Source organism: Carcharhinus amblyrhynchos, chromosome 19, assembly GCF_965287045.1.
Source record: "Carcharhinus amblyrhynchos chromosome 19, sCarAmb.v2.hapA, whole genome shotgun sequence".
Lineage (NCBI taxonomy): Eukaryota > Metazoa > Chordata > Chondrichthyes > Carcharhiniformes > Carcharhinidae > Carcharhinus > Carcharhinus amblyrhynchos.
The window spans coordinates 2,576,265-2,600,116 of record NC_137342.1 but is presented as its reverse complement, the minus strand read 5'-3'; the positions used below and the strand labels follow the sequence as shown (position 1 = coordinate 2,600,116).

At 46.7% G+C, this 23,852-nt stretch overlaps 1 protein-coding gene across 1 annotated transcript in view; it reads left to right on the top strand.

Moving 5' to 3' along the window:
• Window positions 1-23,852, top strand: part of LOC145355579 (cilia- and flagella-associated protein 54-like) — a 306,344-nt gene that overhangs the window by 23,349 nt on the left and 259,143 nt on the right. The window contains exons 6-7 of the mRNA XM_080207830.1: window positions 1,136-1,213; window positions 6,672-6,790. Of these exons, the coding sequence (XP_080063956.1) occupies window positions 1,136-1,213; window positions 6,672-6,790 (197 nt within the window). The remainder of the gene's footprint in view (window positions 1-1,135; window positions 1,214-6,671; window positions 6,791-23,852) is intronic.

Genomic DNA, 23,852 nt, shown 5'->3' with positions numbered 1-23,852 from the left:
TGTCTTGGCGTTTATTGGTAGGGGGATTGAATTTAGGAGTCGCAGCGTCATGTTGCAACTGTACAAAACTCTGGCGCGGCCGCACTTGGAGTATTGTGTGCAGTTCTGGTCCCCACATTATAGGAAGGATGTGGAGGCTTTGGAGAGGGTGCAGAGGAGGTTTACCAGGATGTTGCCTGGTATGGAGGGGAGGTCCTATGAGGAGAGACTGAGGGATTTGAGGTTGTTTTCGTTAGAAAGAAGGCGGCTAAGGGGGGACCTTATTGAAACTTATAAGATGATTAGAGGTTTAGATAGGGTGGACAGTGATAGCCTTTTTCCTCGGATGGAGAAAGCTAGCACGAGGGGGCATAGCTTTAAATTAAGGGGTGGTAGTTATAGGACGGATGTCAGAGGCAGGTTCTTTACCCAGAGGGTGGTGAGGGATTGGAATGCCCTGCCTGCTGCAGTTGTAAATGAGCCTAGTTTGGGGGCGTTTAAGAGATCCGTGGATAGGTTTATGGATGGAAAGGGATTGGTTTAGGTTAGAAGGTCATTGCTTTTTAATTGGTCGGCGCAACATCATGGGCCGAAGGGCCTGTTCTGCGCTGTAATGTTCTATGTTCTAACTTAAACCCCCTTCTCTTTTCCCCTTTTCCTACCTCTCGTTCATCCTTTAAGACATTTCCTAAAACCAATATCTACTCTAATATCTCTCTATGTGGCTCAGTGTCAATTTTTATATAATATTGCCCCTGTGAAACACCTTGGATATTTTAATAGCACCTTGGTCCAACAGTTCAGCATTGACAAGCTCCTGCTTGTGTTTGACTCTGAACTATAATCAATTTGGGATATTTGTCTATATTTAGAGCATGACATGAAGGTAAGTTGTCCTTTAGGATAATGTTGAAGAAAAGATAAAATTTTATATCTGGAAAAGAAGAAGCAGTACAGAATCAAAAGATAGAGTAGTGAATGAAATTGGGCTGGAGCATGTACTTCCTCATTGGAAAGTAGTTCCTGCTGTGTGTGAGAATCTCAAATCACTGGGATTAAAGAGAGCTTGTAAATCAATATTTGTCGTGTAAATGTCAAAAAAAAAGTCTCTGACGTCCTCAACTGTTCCTTTTATTTCTCTTTACCCCAGCTGAAGAGTCACTAAATTACGAAAACAACAATCAAGAAACCAATGATTCTAATGATGAAAATTCTGGTTTTTCCATAACAACAGGTAAGTCTAAATGTAGAAATCATAACACAATTTCTTCTGTATTGGATTTTGGTGCACTTGGAAGTGGGTTATTGAGTTAAGCGAGCTTTGCTGGGCAATGGAGCTGAGTGGATCTGCTGAGGTTGGTGTGAGGCTAGGCGACGTGAGACCAGGTTCAGGTATAATGAGGGGGCACCAAAAGCAGATGGTTAGAAGCTCTCTTGTTGGAGATGGTCATTGTCTAGCACTTGTGTGGCGCGCACGGAATCTGCTGTCTGTCAGTCCGAGTCTAAATATTGCCCAGTTTTTGCTGTATTTGGACATGGACTACTTCATGGGTATTGATAGTTAGAACTTTAGATTTGGTTTGTGGTCAGGGACAGGAGGGTATGACCGCAGGTCAGGCAGTATTGACAGTGGAGCCTCAGCCCCTGACTTTGACCAGTCGTTACAAAGTGCTTGCTTGCCAAGGAGAAGAAATACAAGTTGTATCGATACACTGATTATGGCACCGTGGTGAAGGATGCCATTCAAGTGGATAGAGGAATATGATAGTGAAAGTAGGGGGATAGATAGTATTCTCTGCAGTCATGACCACAAATTCTGACAGTTATGTTACTTGCTTGATGGTAGTCATGATGTGGAGATGCCGGCATTAGACTGGGGTAAACACAGTAAGAAGTCTCACAACACCACGTTAAAGTCCAACCGGTTTATTTGATAGTAAACCCACAAGCTTTCGGAAATGCTGTTCCTCTGTCAGGTGTTGGAAAGTTCTGATCAGTGCTGTTTATATGCCTTTATATTCCGTTCTCTGATGTTAACCTGGTGCTGTGAGACTTCATGCATGGTGAGGAGTGCCAAAGCGCCCCTGGTCATGGGCACTTTGTCCCTTGGGCAGTGCCAGGAGGTCACAGGCTGGCACTGCCAGGGTGCCCATGCCCAGGGGGCACTATCCTCTGCCTTCTGAGCTCCTGGAAGGCCCCAGTTGTTCCTCTTTATACTGGCAGAGTTGTCCCGCTAGTTCCCCAAAAGTGGGGAGCTAGTCTGAACTATGATGGAGTGAAATACTCCTGGTGGGCTGGGAGATGTTAGCGGGCCTGGAGAATTCAGCCGTGGGCCTGATAATTACATTTAAATTGTATTTAAAACACCATTTAAATATTAGCCCTGCCTCCCAGCCGGTTTCCAGCACTGCACAGACGCCACTGGAAGTCTGGGCCTGGGAGGTACAATCACAGCGCGAACACTCGTGGGAATCCCGCGAATGGGCTGACACGCAATTCTCCCAGCCTGCCGTGCAAAAAAATTAGAGCGACAGAATAAGAAAATCACCCCCATCGTTACAAGGTGATACTGCGAATTAAATATTCCAGAAAGACGGACACTAGCAAGGGAGTCTTTGAATGAGCCAGTCTTGACTGCATTCTTGGCTCTTGACAAATCTCAGAATTTTAAAAACAAATGAAAGGAGAACCCTCTCACCATTCTGCCTCAGATATGGACACCTCCCACAACATAGACCACTCTCCACAGACACAGAATCCTCTTAAACCTCTCCCACGGAATGCCCTGGGCAGTGCCCCCCAGCACTTCCTCCGAGCAGTGTCGGGGGCTGTCCCCAAGGGAAGTGCCTGGGTAATGCTAGGGATAGTGCCAGGGTACAGTCAGGGAGGGCTCTCCCCTCTGGGGGCTGTACTCACCTGTGTGTCCATAGAAGGTTCTGATCGCCAGTTCCCTGCTTTTTAAGGCTTTTTGTAAACCACATCAACATCACAACGTGCGTTCTTTGGGGATGAATGGGGAAAAGGGCGGGGGGGGGTACGTTGGGGTATGTTACAGAAGAGAAGTCTGCTAACTATACCTATTTCATGATGGGAACACTGTTACTGGCGAGGGAATGGGAATCAAGTGGGGAAATCTTGTTGGCATAAGAGCCATTTTGGGTTTCCTGCCCCTTTGCCATTCCTGTTTTCTGAAAACGAGGGCAGAAAATCCCCCTCAAAAGTCAGAAAACAGTGATTGGGAATAGTTTGTAGACCCTATAGCAGTCTTTATACCATTGGACAGAGCCTGAAACAAGAAACTGTTGTAACTGTAATCAGACTGGGACAATAAAGTTGTCAAGAACTGACAAGAAGGTGAGTTTATAGAATGTTTTCATGACAACTCTTTCAGAAGGTCGGTGCAGACTCAATAGGCCAAATGGCCTCTTCCTGCACTGTTGGGATTTAATGGATTCTATGGATTGAATTAGTAATGTTCTCATAAAAGATGAAATTGGAAGTCCTGACCATCATCCTATTCAGTTTCATATTAAGTTTGAAAGTGACATATTCTAATTGCAAACAATAATCTGAAACCTAAGCAAAGACAATTACATAGGAACGAGAGGAGAACTAACTAAGTTAATCAGGTAAATAGACTGAAAGTTACGGAGGTAAATGAACAGTGGGAACATTTGAAGAAACAATTCAAAATGTTCAACAAAAATACATTCCATTGAAAAACAAGAACTCAACAAGACAGAGTCATCTATAGTTCATTCAATAAATTGAAAATAGCATTAGATTAAAATTAGAGGCAAAAAAAAGTAGTAAATCTGAGGATTGGGAATGTTTTAGAAACAAGCAAAGAGCCATCAAAAAATTGATAAAAAGGGAAAAGGTAGAATAAGAGATTAAATGAGCTAGAAACACAAAAACGGACTCTAAGACCTCTAGCAAGTATATAAAAGGAAGACTGTCAGTCTCCTCGAAGCATAATCAGGAGAAATTATCATGGAGAATGAGGAAATGATGAATGTATTAAGCAAGTACTTTCTGTCTGTCTTCACAATAGAAGGCACACATTCTGACCAGAAATAAACAATAACAATACCGTGGGTGGCACGGTAGCACAGTGGTTAGCACTGCTGCTTCACAGCTCCAGGGACCTGGGTTCACTTCCCGGCTTGGGTCACTGTCTGTGTGGAGTTTGCACATTCTCCTCGTGTCAGCGTGGTTTTCCTCCGGGTGCTCCGGTTTCCTCCCACAGTCCAAAGATGTGCGGGTTAGGTTTGATTGGCCATGCTAAAATTGCCCCTTAGTGTACTAGGATGCTTTGGTTAGAGGGATTAGTGGGTAAAATATGTGGGGATATGGGGGTAGGGCCTGGGTGGGATTGTGGTCGGTGCAGACTCAATGGGCCGAAGGGCCTCTTTCTGCACTGTAGGGTTCTATGATTTCCATGATAACCTAAAGGATAAGAGGAATGTGGAATTTGGGGAAATTAATATTAGCAGAGATGAGAAACCTAAGTGATTAAAATCCAACACATCCCTGGACCCAGTAGCCGACACGCGAGGATTCTAATAAAGATAGCTGAAGATACAGTGGAAGTGTTGCTGGCTATAATTTTTCAGAATTCCTTAGCTTCAGGAATGGCCCTCTAGATTGGAAGATGGCAAATGTTACACCCCTTTTCAAAAAAATGAGGCAGATAGAAATCAGTGAACAATGAACTGCAAGTCAGTTACTCTAACACCAGTTCTTGAGAAAATGCTGGAATCTGTGATGTGCAATGCAGTTAGAAAAGCATAGCATGATTAGAACAAGTCAGTATGAGTCTTTTGAGGATGTAACTGGTACGGTAGATAAAAAGAACCAGTAAATATAGTATGCCTGAATTTTCAAAAGGCTGGGGGTGAGCTAAGTTCTTTAACCTCTCCATCTGTCTCTTCCCTTCCCCAATTGCCCCTCCCACCTCTGTCTTCAGACTGACAAGATATATTTTGCAGTGTAACCCATAATGGTGGCCATGTTGTGATTTGGATCAGGAGGCTGAGCCTGAGGGTGTGCGGGGGAAGAGGGGGGTGGTTGGTATTGTTCACAGGATCTGACTCTCAGTATGGACCCGACTCAGATCACTGATCACGGCTCTGACCACTGACTCTGGGTCCTCGTGCTGGCAGCTACAAGCACTGTTGCTGGTGGGGGATGGGCCAGAAACACTCTGAGGTGGCAGTGCTGCAGCCTTAGGACTTGTCAAGCAGCACTGACTGTGACCACTGCTGCATGGGTTCTGGGTGTGTGTTTGTGAATACAGGGGAGGGGGGGATGTAATATGGGGCACTGTACTGCCATTCTGGGATCTGTGGTGGGGTATGGGGAGTGTGTGTTGCTGGAGGTCTATGATGGGGTATGGGGAGTGTGTGTTGCTGGGGGTCAGTGTGGGGAGGGGTATGAGGAGTGTGTGTTGCTGGGGGTCAGTGTGGGGAGGGGTATGAGGAGTGTGTGTTGCTGGGGGTCTGTGGTGGGGTATGGGGAGTGTGTGTTGCTGGGGGTCTGTGGTGGGGTATGGGGAGTGTGTGTTGCTGGGGGTCTGTGGTGGGGTATGGGGAGTGTGTGTTGTTGGGAGTCTGTGGGGGAATATGGGGAGTGTGTGTGGCAGGATCTTTGAAGATGGCAGGACGTATTGAGAGAGTGGTTAACAAAATGTATGGATCTTATGCTTCATATACATGTAGTGGGATTGAGTACAAATGCAGATAAATTAGGCTGAACCTTTATAAAGATCTGGTTAGGCCACAACTTGCTTATTGCATCCAGTTCTGGTCACCATGCACGGGATATTTACCAGAATGGTCCTAAAGAACGGGAGGGGCATTTTAGCTATGAGGCTAGCTTGGAGAAATGGGTACAGTTCCTCTTGGGGAGCAAAGAATATTGAGAGTGATTTGAGGCAAGACTTTGATCAGTTTAGTACATCAGTACATATGACATAGGAGCAGAATTAGGCCATTCAGCCCATCGAGTCTGCTCTGTCATTTGATCATGGCTGATATGCTCATCATCTCCATTTTCCTGCCTTCTCCCATAACCCTTCAGCCCATTAGCAATTAAAAATCTAACTCCTCCTTAAATTTACTGATTGTCCCAGCATCCACCACTTGTTGGGGTTTAGATCAGGTAGACAAGAAAAAGACTATCCTATTAGCTGATGACACAAGGAGTTGGGGCACAGATTTAAAGTTTTGGTCAAGAGAAGCAGAGTAAATGTAAGAAATAATTTTTTCACCCAGTGGGTGCAAATGACCTGGACTTGCTGCCCATGAGGGTGGTGGAAGAACAGATGGTCAATGATTTCAAAAGGGAATTGGAGAGGTACTTAAAGGAAATAAACTTGTTGGGCAACGGGGATAGAACAGGAGAATGGGACTGACTGGATTGCTCAATGGAGAACTGACATAGACCTAACAGGTAAAATTCTCTTATCTGTATTGTAAATGACTTTTAATTAGTTATCTTGCTTTACCTTAATACATAAATACCGAAGTGGTAATTGTAAGTACTGGAGCCATTGTTTATCTTTTTGATAGAAATGTGGAAGGTAAGTTAGGTATAATTCAGGATGCTCTGAAATTTTTAAAAATCGGTTCATGACTGGGTTGTAATGCTTTTAGTTACTGTGCAATATCTTTTCATTTTTGTCCAATTAGAGGCAGACATCATTAAGAATGTCAGGAAGAATAACTTGTTGAAGGCTGTATTTCTAATCCAAAAAGCGATGTATTTTTACGGCGAGGAAGACCAATCTTCCCAATATCGGCTTCTTGAGGTAATTGTTGCTAATACATAGAAAGCATTACTTCAAAATCCATCAATTGTTAATTTTGCTGAAAGGCATTCAGAAAATTCAGTGTCTATTCTGTTGTTACTGCGAACGTACGCCATTGTTGTAGAATTCAGTTATAACGATATTACTTAATGTTAATCATTAAGAATGGGGGTCTAACTGAGATTTAGAAAAACTGCTTTAGCTGCCAGTCCATTATAAATGAGCTTTGTGCACAAACTAGCCAGCAGATTCCTTGCAAAACAACAATGACTACAATTAAAAGGCAGCTCAGAGTTAGTGGACAGCTTTTGGACTTAACGTGGATGTGAAGAATGCAAATGAACATAGTTCTTTTTGTCCTTTTCTACCTAGTTCTGTTAAATTTCAGCCCAGTGATTGTTCTTTAATAAGCTAACACGTATAACATAAACCTTTTCTAAAAGATCTCAGATGATTTTCCCCTGGGATGTTTCAAATGGGAAAGAGCCCCTAAGGTTGCCAAGATGGAGTCTTGTGTTGAAATGCTGATTTAACAACATCTTGGCAAAAGATTTGCTCTAGGAATGGACACACAAAGGATTGTTAAGCAGCTGACTACAACTTAACTTATCCTATTTAAGCAGGCTGCATGGCATTTTTGGGCTAATATTTGATCAAATGCCCACACTTGACATTGGGTTAGGCATCTCACTTTTGAATGTTCACTTAATTGCTGCTGAACACTGGAAGAACGTTTTTCAAATGAACAGTATCAAAATGAGATCACCAAGCAGTGAAGGATGCTGGAGGCTAGTTTTATTTACTCAGAATTTCCCAGTCACTAAAGCAATCTTCTGTCTTCACCCTCTGCTTCGAGTACTGTGTGCAGTTTTGGGCGCCGTACTTACGCAAGGATATTTTGGCCCTGGAGGGAGTGCAAAGGAGGTTTACTAGGCTGATACCGGAGTTGAGGGGATTGAGCTATGAGGAGAGGCTGAATAAACTAGGCTTGTACTCGTTAGAGTTTAGAAGAATGAGGGGAGATCTCATTGAGACGTATAAGATGATGAATGGGATGGATAGGATAGAGGTGGAGAGACTCTTCCCGCTCAAAAAAGACAGTAGGACTAGGGGGCACAGCCTCAAGATAAAGGGGAGGCGGTTTAGAACGGAGTTGAGGAGGAACTTCTTCACTCAAAGGGTGGTGAATCTCTGGAATTCTCTGCCCGTTGAAGTGGTGGAGGCTGCCTCGCTAAATATTTTTAAGAAGCAGGTTGATGGGTTCTTGATAAGAGAGGGGATTAAGGGTTATGGGGAGAGGGCGGGAAAGTGGAACTGAGCCACGACAGATCAGCCATGATCTTATTGAATGGCGGGGCAGGCTCGAAGGGCTAGATGGCCTACTCCTGCTCCTATTTCTTATGTTCTTATGTTCTTATGTTCCTACAACTGAGCCAATTTTGAATCCACTTTATCAGATTACCCTGTATCCCATGTGCAGTGACCTTCTTTATTTGTCTCCTATGTGGGATCTTGTCAAATGCTTTGCTGAAATCCATATAAACGCAATCAACTGCACTACCCTCATCTACACACCTGCTCACCACCTCAACAAGTTCAATCAAATTTGTTAGGCTAAACTTCCCACTGATGAAGTTGGCTATCCCTGACCAAGCCTTGTTCTCCTTCAGAATTTTCTCCAATATGTTCCCTATCACTGACGTGAGAATCACTGTAGTTCCCTGGTTTATCTCCAGAACGCTTCTTAAAAGTGTAATCACATTAGCTGTTCTCCAGTTCCCTAGCACCTCCCCTGTGACCAGGGAGGAATTAAATATTTGGGTCAGAGTCTCTGCAATCTTCTCCCTTGCCTCCCACAGCAGCCTGGGACACAGTTAATCTGGAAATGGAGATTTGTCCACTTTTAGACCTACCCTTTCCAATACCTTCCCTATGTTAATTTTCTTAAGAACGTAAGAAATAGGAGCAGGAGTAGGCCATCTAGCCCTGCGAGCCTGCCCCGCCATTCAACAAGGTCATGGCTGATCTGAAGTGGATCAGCTCCACTTTCCCACTTTCTCCCCATAACCCTTAATTCCCAAGTCTATCAGAAATCTATCTACCTGTGACTTAAATATATTCAATGAGGTAGCCTCCACCACTTCAATGGGCAGAGAATTCCAGAGACTCACCTTCCTTTGAGTGAAGAAGTTCCTCCTCAACTCTGATCTAAACTGTCCCCCCCACCCTTATTTTGAGGCTGTGCCCTCTGGTTCTGCTATCCTTTCTAAGTGGGAAGAATTTCTCTACCTCAACCCTATCTAGCCCCTTCATTATCTTGTAAGTCTCTATAAGATCCCCCCTCAGTCTTCTAAACTCTAACAAGTACAGACCCAGTCTATTCAATCTCTCTTCATAGGCTAACCCCCTCATCTCCGGTATCAGCCTGGTGAACCTTCTCTGTACTCCCTCCAAGGCAAGTGTGGTGACCAAAACTGCACACAGTACTCCAGTTGCGGCCTCACTAGTGCCCTGTACAGTTGCAGCAAGACCTCCCTGCTTTTATATTCTATCCCCCTCGCTATAAAGGCCAGCATCCCATTCGCCTTCTTGATCACCTGCTGCACCTGCAGACTGGGTTTTTGCAATTCGTGCACAAGGACCCCTGGGTCTCTCTGCACCGTAGCATGCTGCAGCTTTTTACCCTTTAAATAATAACCCCTCCTACTATTATTTCAACCAAAGTGGATAACCTCACATTTGTTAACGTTACACTCCATCTGCCAGGTCCTTGCCCACTCACTCAGCCTATCCAGGTCTCTGTGCAGACTTTCCACGTCTTCCATGTGATTCGCTTTTCCAGTGAGATAAGAACCTCACAGTCTGTCTCTCTCTGAATTCCATAACCTTCATTCTCATTTTCTTGGGTGAAAGTGGATGTGAAGTGTATATTCAACAGTCTACTGATGTCCTCTGGCATCACCCACATATTGCCCTGTTGTCCCTAATGGACCCTACTATTTCTCTGTTCATCCTCTTCCCATTGATATGCTTATGGAATTTCTTTGGATTTTCCCTACTTTTACCAGCCAGAGTTTTCTCATATTTCGTCTTTGCTTTGCTGATTGCTTTCTTAAGCTCCACCCTGCGTTTTCTGTATTTAATTAATGCCTCCATTGATTTGCTCCCCTTAAACTTGCTAAAAGTCTTTCTTTTTGTTCTCATCATATCCTGAATATCTCTGATCATCCATGGTTCTCTGGTCTTCTTCCTGTCACCTGCGAGGGAACATGCTGGGCTTATACCCTTTCCACTTCCTTTTTGAATGCTCCCACTGCTGTTCTGTAGATTTACCCAGCAGCAGATCCTGCCTTATTTTACTAAAATCCCCTCTCCCCCAATCCAAAACTTTTTTTTGCAACTTGTTGATTTCTTTGTCTTATTACAAGCTTAAATTATACCAAGTTGTGATTGCTATCATTAAAATGCTCCCCCACCACGACCTCAACCATCTGTCTGTTTCATTCCCCAGAATTAGGTCCAATACTTCCATTGTCAAATCCTCTACATTTTGATTTAAAAAGTTCCCCTGAACACATTTTAAGAAATCCACTCCAACCAAATCCTTAATACTATATGTGTCTCATTTAATATTGGGAAAGTTCAAATCACCCATTCTAATTGCCTTATTATTACTATTAGACACCTCCACAAACGTGTATACATTTGCCCCTCAATTTCTCATTGACTATCTGGAGGTCTATAATGAATAATTAGCAGTGTGGCTGTCCTTTTTATTTCTAAACTCTAGTTACAAAGCTTCTTTCAATGAATCATAGAATAATAGAAACCCTACAGTACAGAAAGAGGCCCTTTGGCCCATTAAATCTGCATCGACCACAATTCCACCCAGGCCCTACCCCCATATCCCTATATATTTACGCACTAATCCCTCTAACCTACGCATCTCGGGACACTAAGGGGCAACTTTAGCACGGCCAATCAACCTAACCCGCACAACTTAGGACTGTGGGAGGAAACCAGAGCACCCGGAGGAAACCCACACAGACACAAGGAGAATGTGCAAACTCCACACAACCAGTACCCAAGCCAGGAATCAAACCCAGGTTGCTGGAGCAGTGAAGCAGGGAATCGAACCCAGGTCCCTGGAACTGCGCTGCAGTAATTGTCTCCCAAACTAATAATACAATGCCTCTTCTTCTTTTATCCCTTCCTCTGCCTTGCCTGAAGATTCTATTGAATGTTGAGTTGCCGATCCTGTCCTTCACTCAACCACATCTCTTACCACATGTCACTCATCACCCTTAACTCATCTGTTTTCCCTGCAGTAAGCCTGGCAGTAGAGTAGAGGCCATCCAGTGTTGCCTTACTCCCTTGAAACTTAATGCAGCTCTACTTACTCTCTCTGACTTGATTGTATGATGCTGTGCCCTTACTATGCTAATAGCCTGTGTCCCCTCACCCACCCCGCCAAATTAGTGTCCCCTCCCTCTGCCCTATTATTTGTAATTTATATATACAGCATAGATGGCTATGTGTGGGGGTTAGGATTAGTAAGTTTGTGGATGCCTCAGAGGTTGACCAGGTGGTTAACAGTGACGCTGAGTGTCTTGGGCCTCAGGAAAAAAATACAGGGTGGTCAACTGGGCAGGTAGGTGGCGGATGGAACTTAACCCTGAAAAGTGTGAAGTGATACACTTTAGAAGGAGTAATTTGACAACAAAATATTCAATGAATGGCATTACACTAGGAAATTCTGAGGAACGAAGGGACCTTTACCGTGTTTGTCCATAGATCTCTGAAGACGGAAGGGCATGTCAGTAGAGAGGTGAAAAAGGCATATGAGATACTTGCCATTAGCAATCAAGGCCTGGATTACAAAAGCAAGGAGGTCATGTTGGCATTGTATCAAACTGTGGTGAGGCACAGCTGGAGTATAGGATCTCCGACCCTATAAATCGGCACAAAGAGGAGACCCGATGCTCTACACTGGTAGAGAATCCCACCCTCCCACCTCCTCTAACCTAATTATAAGTGTGTGGGAAGTTTTTTTTTGTTGTTTTTCTTTTCTTTTCTGCTGGAAATTGTTTCAGGGATGGCAGTTCAGGCAGTAAGCTGCACGTCCTGTGGTATGTATGTGGTGAGGGACATCAGTAGTGTTCCTGCTGATTTTACCTGTAGGAAGTATATACAATTGCAGCTTCTGGAGAACCGTGTTAAGGAGCTGGAGTTGGAATTGGAGGAACTCCGGATAATTCGGGACGCTGAGGCAGTCATAGATAGGAGTTACAAGGAGATAGTCACTCCTAGAAATGAGTCTTGGGTAACTGCCAGGAAGAGGGGAAAGAAGCAACTGGGGGAACAATCCCCTGGGGCTGTTCCCCTCCAAAATAGGTTTTCTGTCCTGGAGGCTACAGTTGAGGAGGAATCAACTGGAGATTGCCAAAGGGAGCAGGTCTCTGGAGGTGAGCCTGTTGTGAAGGCTCAGGTGGTTAGGGGATGTAAAAGATTGGGCCTAGTGATTGGGGACTCCACAGTTAGGGGGACGGATAGGACAGTCGGAGGTAATGGTAGGGACTCAGGGCTGGTGTGTTGCCTCCCAGGGGCTGGGGTCCGGGATGTTTCAGAGAGGGTGTTCAGGACTCTTAAGGGTGAGGGGGATCAACCCCAAGTCATAGTTCATGTGGGGACGCATGACATAGGGAGGTTAAGGGAAGGGGATATTAAGCAGAAATTTATGGAGTTGGGGTGGAATCTTAAGGCCAAGTCGGACAGGGTGGTTATCTCGGGACTCTTGCCTGTGCCACGGGATAGTGTAGAGTGGAACAGAGAGAGGGAAAGTTTGAACTCGTGGCTGAGGGGATGGTGCAGGAGGGAGGGGTTCAGGTTCTTGAGCAATTGGGGCTCATTCTGGGGAAGGTGGGACCTCTACAAGAGTGATGGTCTACACCTGAATCAGAGGGGAACCAATATCTTGGGAGGAAAATTTGCTAAGGCTATGCAGGGGGGTTTAAACTGATTCGGGGGGGGTGGGATCCTGAGTAGCGGGGGTGAAAGTGAGGGGGGCATAGATGGGGACTGCAATGCACGGCATCATGGGGGTGAAGCGGAGCAGGGTTTGAAATGCGTATACTTTAATGCGAGCAGTATTCGCAATAAAGTGGATGAACTTGCAGCGTGGATCAGTACCTGGGACTATGATGTTGTGGCCATTTCAGAGACATGGATAGAGCAGGGTCAGGAATGGTTGTTGCAGGTTCCGGGGTACAAATGCTTCAGTAGGAGTAGAGAAGGAGGTAGAAGGGGGGGAGGGGTAGCATTATTAGTCAAGGATTGTATCATGGTGTCAGAGAGGAAGTTTGATGAGGACTTGTCTGTTGAGGTAGTATGGGCTGAGGTTAGAAATAGGAGAGGAGAGGTCACCCTGTTGGGAGTCTTTTATAGACCTCCTAAAAGTTCTAGAGAGGTTGAGGAAAGGATTGCGGAGACGAACCGGGATAGGAGTGAAAGTAATAGGGTAATTGTTATGGGGGACTTTAACTTTACTAATATTTGATTGGAATAGCTATAGCTCTAGCTCATTAGAGGGGTCCGTTTTTGCACAAAGCGTGCAGGAAGGTTTTTTGACTCAGTATGTTGATAGGCCAACTAGAGGTGAGGCTATATTGGATTTGGTGCTGGGAAATGAGCCAGACCAGGTGCTAGTCTTGGAAGTTGGGGTGTATTTTGGTGATAGTGACCACAATTCGGTTACGTTCACCTTAGTGATGGAAAGGGATAGGCATGAACCTCAGGTCAGTAGTTTTAGCTGGGGGAAGGGTAATTATGAGGCTATTAGAAGAGAATTAGGAAGCATAGGTTGGACTAGGAGACTACAGGGTCTGGGAACGTCCGAAATGTGGAGTTTTTTCAAGGAGCAGCTACTGCGAGTCCTTGATATGTACGTCCCTGTCAGGCAAGGAGGAATTGGTCGAGCTAGGGAACCGTGGTGCACTAGGAAAGTTGATTCGCTGGTTAAAAAGAAAAAGGAGGCTTATGTCCGGATGAGACTTGAGGGCTCAGGTAGTGCACTAGAAAGCTTTAGATTGGCTAGGAGGGAGTTGAAGAGTGAATTAAGAAGGGCTAAAAGAGGACATGAGAAGACTTTGGCTGATAGGATTAAGGAGGACCCTAAGGCGTTCTATAGATATATTAAGAACAGAAGATTGGTTAGGGCAAGATTAGGGCCAGTTAGAGACAGCAGTGGGAGGTTATGTGTGGAACTGGAAGAGATTGGAGAGGCATTGAACCAATATTTCTCTTCGGTGTTCACGCAGGGGGACATAAATGTAGCTGTGGAGAACACTGGGTTACAGGGTTGTAAACTGGACAGTATTGCAGTTGATAAGGAGGATGTGCTAGTTATTCTTGAGGGTTTGAAAATAGATAAGTCCCCTGAGCCGGACGGGATTTACCCTAGGATTCTCTGGGAGGCAAGGGAGGCGATTGCAGAGCCTCTGGCTCTGATCTTCAGGTCGTCGTTGGTCACCGGTATAGTGCCAGAAGATTGGAGGTTAGCGAATGTTGTCCCATTGTTTAAGAAGGGGAACAGAGACTTCCCCTGGAATTATAGACCGGTGAGTCTTACTTCTGTTGTGGGCAAGGTTTTAGAAAAAATTATTAGGGATAGGCTTTATGGTTATTTGGAGAGTAATGAATTGATTAGAGATAGTCAGCATGGTTTTGTGGAGGGTAGGTCGTGCCTTACTAACCTTATTGAGTTTTTTGAGAAAGTGACCAAAGAGGTGGATGGGGGTAAGGCAGTTGACGTGGTATATATGGACTTTAGTAAGGCGTTTGATAAGGTTCACCATGGAAGGCTTCTGCAGAAATTGCAGATGTATGGGATTGAGGGTGATCTAGGAAATTGGATTAGGAATTGGCTGGCGGATAGGAGACAGAGGATGGTGGTTGATGGTAAGTATTCGACATGGAGTTCAGTTACGAGTGGTGTGCCTCAGGGATCTGTTTTGGGGCCACTGCTGTTTGTAATTTTTATAAATGATCTGGATGAGGGTATAGTTGGGTGGATTAGTAAATTTGCTGATGACACCAAAGTCGGAGGTGTGGTAGATAGTGAGGAAGGGTGTCTTAGTCTACAGGGAGACTTGGATAAGTTGCAGAGCTGGGCCGAGAGGTGGAGGATGGAGTTTAATGCAGAAAAGTGTGAGGTAATTCACTTTGGCAGGAATAACAGATGTGTAGAGTATAGGGCTAACGGTAGGACTCTGAATAGTGTGGATGAACAGAGGGATCTAGGTGTATGTGTACATAGATCCCTGAAAGTTGGGAATCAAGTAGTTAAGGTTGTTAGGAAGGCGTACGGTGTCTTGGCGCTTATTGGTAGGGGGATTGAATTTAGGAGCCACAGCGTCATGTTGCAACTGTACAAAACTCTGGTGCGGCCGCGCTTGGAGTATTGTGTGCAGTTCTGGTCCCCACATTATAGAAAGGATGTGGAGGCTTTGGAGAGGGTGCAGAGGAGGTTTACCAGGATGTTGCCTGGTATGGAGGGGAGGTCCTATGAGGAGAGACTGAGGGATTTGAGGTTTTTTTTCGTTAGAAAGAAGGCGGCTACGAGGGGACCTTATCGAAACATGTAAGATGATTAGAGGTTTAGATAGGGTGGACAGTGATAGCCTTTTTCCTCGGATGGAGAAAGCTAGCACGAGGGGGCATAGCTTTAAATTAAGGGGTGGTAGTTATAGGACGGATGTCAGGGGTAGGTTCTTTACCCAGAGGGTGGTGAGGGATTGGAATGCCCTGCCTGCTGCAGTTGTAAATGCGCCTAGTTTGGGGGCGTTTAAGAGATCCGTGGATAGGTTTATGGATGGTAAGGGTTTGGTTTAGGTTAGAGGGTCATTGTTTTTTAACTGGTCGGCGCAACATCGTGGGCCGAAGGGCCTGTTCTGCGCTGTAATGTTCTATGTTCTACTGTGTGCAGTTCTGATCGCCACATTATAAGAAAGATGTGCTTGCACTGGAGAGGGTGTGTTTAAGTTATGAAGAGAGGTTGAGTAAGCTTGGATTGTTTTCATTGGAGCAGCGAAGACTGAGGTAAAAAGGATTTTCCTCACATCCTTTAAAAAGTACCTGAATGAGCACTTGGCATGTCACAACATTCAAGGCTATGGGCCAAGTGCTGGTCAATGGAATTAGGAGCCAGGTTAGGTGTTTTTCGCCTGTCAGTGCAGGCTCGATGGGCTAACTGGTCTTCTCTGCACTATATGATTATGTGATCCTATAACACTTCTTACTGTGCTTGTAGAGTTGTATCACATTGGGTAGATTACTTAATTTAAGCAAGATCTGTTGGATTCAATGGGCAGAATTTTACGACCTCATCGTGCCCATTTTGCAGCAGCAAAATGTTATAAAATTGGATGTGATGCAACTAGTGGGAATGGTGCCTGTTTTCATGCCCAGTCCCAAAATGTCAACGCAATCGGGCTCCCGTCCAAAACGGGCCCAATGTTAATTTGCATGTTTTTGCATTCATCACAACATAATCGGCGAGCTTCACTCCCAGTTGTCCCAGTTCACCTGCCTTAACCATCTTGTTCACTGCATCTGGATTGATAAGGAGTACACCTCCTGTATAAAAATCACATTCAGGTGCTTGAGCAGTGAGGGTGAGGGTGAGTGAGGAGGTACGCCTCTGCTGTCAAACTGCTCCGTACTGCTCAGAAGGGATTGTGGTGACCATGTTGCGTTTCGGGTTGGAAGGGTCTGGAAATGGGGCGGTTGTTGTTGTTCACAGGTTCCAATTTCGGACTCTCAGCATGGACCTGACTCAGCACTGACCTTGGGTCTTAACGCTGACTCTGGGTCCTAGTACAGGCAGCAGCAAACAATATTGCTGGTGGGGATGAGCTGGAAACTTTGAGGTGGCAGTGCTCAGAGAGGCAGTTGTGAGTGGGGGCAGATGATGGGGGGACCGTGTTGCCATTCTGGGATTTGTGGGGAGGGTGTGGGGGTGTGTGTGTTGCAGCTGGTCTGTGGGGGGGGGGGTGGTGGGGAGAGAGTATGGGGAGTGTGTGTTACTGGGGGTTTCTGGAGGGGGTATGGGAGAGTGTGTATTGCTGGGGGTCTGTGGAGGGGTATGGGGAATGAGTGTTGCTGAAGAACATAAGAACTAAGAGCAGGAGTAGGCCATCTCGCTCCTCGAGCCTGCCCCGCCATTCAGTAAGATCATGGTTGATCTTTGTGGACTCAGCTCCAGTTACCCGCCGGCTCACCATAACCCTTAACCCCTTTACTGTTCAAAAATGTATCTATCCTTGCCTTAAAAACACTCAATGAGGGAGCCTCAACTGGGCAGGGAATTCCACAGATTCACAACCCTTTGTGTGAAGAAGTTCATCCTCAACTCAGTCCTAAATCTGCTTCCCCTTATTTTGAGGCCATGCCCCCTAGTTCTAGTTTCAGCTGCCAGTGGAAACAACCTCCCTGCTTCTATCTTATCTATTCCTGACATAATCTTACATGTTTCTATAAGATCTCCCCTCATTCTTCTGAATCCCAATGAATATATAGCCCCAGTCTATCAGTTTCTCCTCATAAGCCAACCTTCTCAACTCTGGAGTCAACCTAGTGAATCTCCTCTGCACCCCCTCCAGTGCCAGTATCTCCTTTCTCAAGTAAGGAGACCAAAACTGTACACAATACTCCAGGTGTGGCCTCACCAGCACCTTATACAGCTGCAACATAATCTCGCTGTTTTTAGAATCCATCCCTCTAGCAATGAAGGACAAAATTCCATTTGCCTTCTTAATTACCTGCTGCTCCAGCAAACCAACGCCATGAGATTCCTGCACAAGGACACCCAGGTCCCTCTGCACAGCAGCATGCTGCAATTTTTTACCATTTAAATAATAGTCCATTTTGCTGTTATTCCTACCAAAATGGATGACCTCACATTTACCAATATTGTACTCCATCTGCCAGATCCTCGTCCACTCACTTGACTATCTATGCTCCTTTGCAGACATTCAGCATCCTCTGCACACTTGGTTCTGCCATCCATCTTAGTGTCATCTGCAAATTTTGACACACTACACTTGGTCCCCAACTGCAAATCATCAATGTAAATTGTAAACAACTGCAATCCCAGGACTGATCCCTGAGGCACACCACTAGTCACTGATCGTCAACCAGAAAAACACCCATTTACCCCCACTCTTTGCTTTCTGTTAGTTAACCAATCCTCTATCCATGCTAATACATAACCCATAACACTGTGCACCTTTATCTTATGTAGCAGTCTTTGGTGCGGCACCTGGTCAATTGTATGGGGACTGTGTGTTGCTGGCGGTCTGTGTGTGTGGGGGGGGGCGGGTATGGGGAGTATGTTTTGCTTTGGGTGAGTGGGGGGTGGTGTGTGTTGGTGGGGGTCTGCGGGGGGGGGGTATGGGGAGTGACAATTGCTGGGGGCTTGTGGGGGGGTATGGGGAGTGTGTGTTGCTGGGGGTCTGTGGGGGGGTATGGGGAGTGTGTGTTGCTGGGGGTCTGTGGGGGGGTATGGGGAGTGTGTGTTGCTGGGGGTCTGTGGGGGGGTATGGGGAGTGTGTGTTGCTGGGGGTCTGTGGGGGGGTATGGGGAGTGTGTGTTGCTGGGGGTCTGTGGGGGGGTATGGGGAGTGTGTGTTGCTGGGGGTCTGTGGGGGGGTATGGGGAGTGTGTGTTGCTGGGGGTCTGTGGGGAGTATGGGGAGTGTGTGTTGCTGGGAGTCTTTTGGTGGGGGGGGTATGGGGAGTGTGTGTTGCTGGGGGTATGTGGGAGGGTTATGGGGAGTGTGTGTTGCTGGGGGTGTGTGGGGGAAGTATGGGGAGTGTGTTGCTGGGAGTCTGTGGGGCAGGTATGGGGAATGTGTATTGCTGCGGGTCTTGGGAGGGGGGGAGGATTTGGGGAATGTGTGTTGCTGGGGGTCTCTGGGAGTGTATGGGTAGTATGTATCGCGGGATGTCTGTGGGGGAGGTATGGGGAATGTGTATTGCTGCGGGTCTCTGGGGTGGGGGGGGGTTTGGGGAATGTGTGTTGCTGGGGGTCTCGGGGGGCATGATTTGGGGTGAATGTGCTGCTGGGCTGTGATGAGCTGAGTTCTCTAACCTTTCCATCTGTCTGTTCCCCATCTCCAACTCCATCCCCCACCTATCCCCCCCACCTTCCCCCAGACAGGAGTTGGAGGCAGGACATGGCCACCATTCACTCCATGGGAGAGGGCAGGAGAAGGGGGGAGCGGACATCCCAGCAGTTCCTCATGCGAGTGTCCTTCGAGCAACTGCCAAGCATTGCATACCACCAACAGCTTTGGCTCCGAATGGAGTCAGTGCAACGCCTGTGCCATTCATTGCAGGACCTGGCACCCACTCCCACCACTCCCACTCCCACAGGCTGTGAAGGTGACAGCTGCCTTTACTTTTACACCACCTGACCCTTCCAGACCGCCGGTGGAGACCTTTGTGACATTTCCCAACCATCCTTCCACAAGTGTGTCAAGGGTGTCATGGATGCCCTGTATGCCTGGGCTGGTCAGTGTATTGAATTTGACCTGGACCAGGCCCAGCAGGAAGCCAGGGTTGAGGATTTGCACCCACCATGGTGATGCCAAATGTGCAGGAGGCTATAGACTGCACCCACATTGCCCTCAAGGCCCCAGTAAAGAGTTTAGGAAGATTCATGAACAGAAAGGGCTTCCACTTAGTAAATGTACAATTGGTGTGTGACCACCAGCTGGACATCACGCATGTCTGTGCCATACACCCCTGCAACGTATGTGGAAGTTATATTTTGAAAAGTACTGATATCCGGGAGGACTTTGAGGAGGAGCCCAGGTTGAGGGGATGGCTTGTGAGGAACATGGGATACCTGCTTCGGACTTGGCTGACGACATCTTATTTTACCAGGATGCTGCCTGGTTTGGAGGGTAGGTCTTATGAGGAAGGGTTGAGGGAGCTGGGGCTTTTCTCTTTAGAGCTGAGGAGGATGAGAGGTGAATTGATAGAGGTTAATAAGATAATGAGGGGGATTGATAGAGTGGATGTGCAGAGACTATTTCCTCGGGTGGATGTAGCTTTTACTAGGGGGCATAACTATAAGGTTCATGGTGGGAGATATAGGAGGGATGTCCCAGGTAGATTCTTTACTCAGAGAGTGGTTGGGGTGTGCAATAGACTGCCTGCTGTGATAGTGGAGTCGGACACTTTAGGAACTTTCAAGCGGTTATTGGATAGGCACATGGAGCACACCAGAATGATAGGGAGGGGGATAGCTTGATCTTGGGTTTGGACATAGCTTGGCACAACATTGAGGGCTGAAGGGCCTGTACTGTTCTATGTTCTATGTCTGTGTGAAGGCCTGAGACTGAGGTGGCGACCTGGTGTAATGAGGCCCACATCGCCGCCTGCTCCATTGTGGAGCAGTGCACAGGGCTCCTCAAAATGCTTCTCAGGTGCCTGGACCACTCTGGCAGAGCCCTCCAATATAGACTCCTGATATCATCCCGCATTGTGGTGGTGTGCTGTGCCCTACACAAACTGACGCAGCAGCGAGGAAATCTTTTGGAGAAGGAGGACGTAGGGGCTGACCAGCCGGACTCCACTGGGGAGGAGGTCACCAGCGGGAGGAGGAAGAATAGGAAGAGAGAGAGGAGGAAGACAATCCCAAATAACACCACCCAGGCACTGGAAGGCTGACGACAGCCAGGAACAATCAGGATGCAAGGGAGGTCCTGATTACCATGCAGTTTGGTCACTAGGGGCTTGTATTGCTGCATGTTCCTCCCCCCACACACCCCCTCCCCCGGAGTCCTACAGTCTCCTGCAACATTATAACAGCGGAGTGTTGGGCCTGGGTACACAGTGTTAGCGAGTTTCTGTGGCGGCAGGCAGGTGGGTGATGATGACTCACTGTGCGCCATGGTGCAAGGTAGCCTGACTCCTTATCTGAGCTCTGCTTGCAAACTGGCATCTGGCCCACATCTAGGTGGTGGATAAGGGGTCACTAAACCCCCATGCAGGGCCCTGGGGCGGGTGGGGTCTGGGGAGAGGGAATCTCTCATGGATTCTGAGGATGCCATGGCAGATGCTGTAAGTCACTACCGATGCATGCCACCATGCTGTAGCCAGTGAATTATTTGAGTGCCTTGATTTTTTCAGTGCATTGAGTGGCCTCCCTCACTGACATCGACATATAGGGTCGCTCCAGCAATCATTGGGTAAGTGCATTCTGAGTAGAGACAAGCTAGTCACTGGTGTGGGGTGAAAAACATTTATTGTTGCCAGTAATAGTGCTTTTAAAATATGTGATAATATAAAAACTTGTGTACGTGAGACTTTAAAGTGCCTAGATATTCTATCTATCTCATGTTGTCATCTGAGTGCCACTACAACTTCTTTATCTGAAGAGGCCTACCACTACATCTTGGTATCTCCCCAGGATGTACATCGGACGTGGAGGTAGCTAGGTGCCTACTGTGCCCCTGTGATGCCCTTGGCGATTGTCCTCTTAAGGGCCTGGACCTTGAGGGCCCTGGCTGGCTGGCTGGGACATATCCATGATATCTTCATCCCGCTGCCCCTGAGATGCCCTGGTGTCAGGAAGGGAGGCGTTAGAAGATGTAGCCACGGATACAGTCTCCTGGCTGGAAGGCCCCAGCATGGGCTCAAGCCCTTCCTCCTCCCTCAGGGTTCCTGTCGACCCCTAGGTCACTCCATGGGACAGCTCTATTGCTGCATCTCCAGCAGCTGAGGGAGAAGTGATCTCAGAGGCCCAGCACGTAGCCTGGTGCCAGCTGAATCCTAACCTCCGGCAGGACCCCCGCATGTCGAAAGCCTTGGACATTTCCTCCTCCATCCTATGTATATCAGCAGATGTGTCTTCCGTACCAGAGTGTGACCCAGATGCCTTGCCACTAACTTGGCCCACCAATGTGAGAATCTCTAGGATGGTGAGTTGTGCCTCCTAGTAACAGCTACATCCACCTGAAGAAATAGTCTCTGAATGTCCAGTCTATCTATCCCCCTCATCACCTTATAAACCTCTACTAAGTCGCCTGTCATCCTCCTCCGCTCCAAAGAGAAAAGCCCCAGCTCTATCAACCTTTCCTCATAAGAGCTACCCTCCAAACCAGGCAGCATCCTGGTAAATCTCCTCTGCACCCTCACCTATGCTTCCACACCCTTCTAAGAACATCAGAAATAGAAGCAGGAGTAGGCCATCCAGCCCTTCGAGCCTGCCCCGCCATTCAGTAAGATCATGGCTGATCTGAAGTGGCTCAGTTCCACTTTCCCGCCTTCTCCCCATAACCCTTAATCCCCTTGCCTACCAAAAACCTAGCTACCCGTGACTTAAATATATTTAGCGAGGCAGCCTCAACCACTTCAACGGGCAGAGAAGTCCAGAGATTCACCACCCTTTGAGTGAAGAAGTTCCTCCTCAACTCCGTTCTAAACTGCCCCCCCACTTATCTTGAGGCTGTGCCCTCTAGTCCTTATAGTGAGGTGACCAGAACTGCACACAATATTCCAAATGTGGTCTTACCAACATCCAGTATAGTTGCAGCATAACCCCACGGCTCTTAAACTCAAACCCCCTGTGGATATGAACCCCAAGATCTCTCTGTTCCTCCACATTCCTCAGAACCCTGCCGTTGACCCTGTAATCCACATTCAAATTTGTCCTACCAAAATGAATCATCTTGCACTTATCAGGGTTAAACTCCATCTGCCACTTTTCAGCCCAGCTCTGCATCCTATCAATGTCTCTTTGCAGCCCACACCAACCCTACACCTCATCCACTACTCCACCAATCTTGGTGTCATCAGCACCAGTAATACATTATGAGGGGAGTTGAATATTATGAGTAGCCATATGCTGAGTATTTCCTCATGGTCCCCCCACTCCACCATAATTTTATCAGAAACTTGGCAAAAGCTCTGATAATGTATGTAAACGGTGGGATGCAGTGAGTCAATTGAAATTCCATTTACTTCTACGGGACAAGAAGATTCCGCCAGTGGGCAAGGCCAAAAATCCTGACCAGAGTTTCTGCTAAACCTCTGCTGAAGTTATATTGTCAAAGTAGCAGAAATTATGAAGGAATTCTTCTCATTCTCTATACTCATTTGTATGCTGTTGCTTCAAAATCAACAGTTTGGTTAATGTAAAGTTAAGGTTTATTTATTAGCGTCACAAGTAGGCTTACATTGCTTACTGCAATGAAGTTACTGTGAAAATCCCCTAGTCGCCACACTCCGGCGCCTGTTTGGTACACTGAGGAAGAATTTAGCATGGCCAATGCACCTAAACAGCACATCTTTGGACTGTGGAAGGAAATTGGAGCACCTGGAGGAAACCCATGCAGACACAGGGAGAACATGTAGTCTCTGCACAGACAGTAACCCGAGATGGAAATTGAAACGGATCCTTGGCGCTGTGAGGCAGCATTAATCACGTGCGGTTAGGCTGCATTTAGAGTACTGCGTCCAGTTCTGGTCGCCTTACTACTGGAAGGACGTGGAGACTCTGGAGAGAGTGCAGAGGAGGTTTACCAGGATGTTGCCTGGTATGGAAGGACTGGGGTATGAGGAAAGATTGAATAAATTGGGGCTCTTTTCCCTTAAAAGACGGCGACTGAGGGGGGATCTAATAGAGGTATATAAGATTATGAAGGGTATAAACAGAGGTAAGCTATTTCCTATGATAGAGACACATAGGACAAGGAGCCACGGGCTTAAGGTGAGTGGGGAGAGGTATAACCACAGATTTTAGAGGGAGGTTTTTCACACAGAGGGTAGTAGGGGTATGGAATGCTCTGCCAAGTAAGGTGGTGGAGGCAAACACGTTAGAGTCATTTAAGAGTAACTTAGACAGGCACATGAGTGGGTTGGAGATGGGAGGATATAGGAGATTGTTTTAAATAAGGGTCATTAGCATTGGGGCGTCCCTGGTAAGGTAAATGGATATGGTACAATAATAATGTTTTTTTTCTCTCTTTTCATTCACAGGTTTTAAGTCGGTCCGCC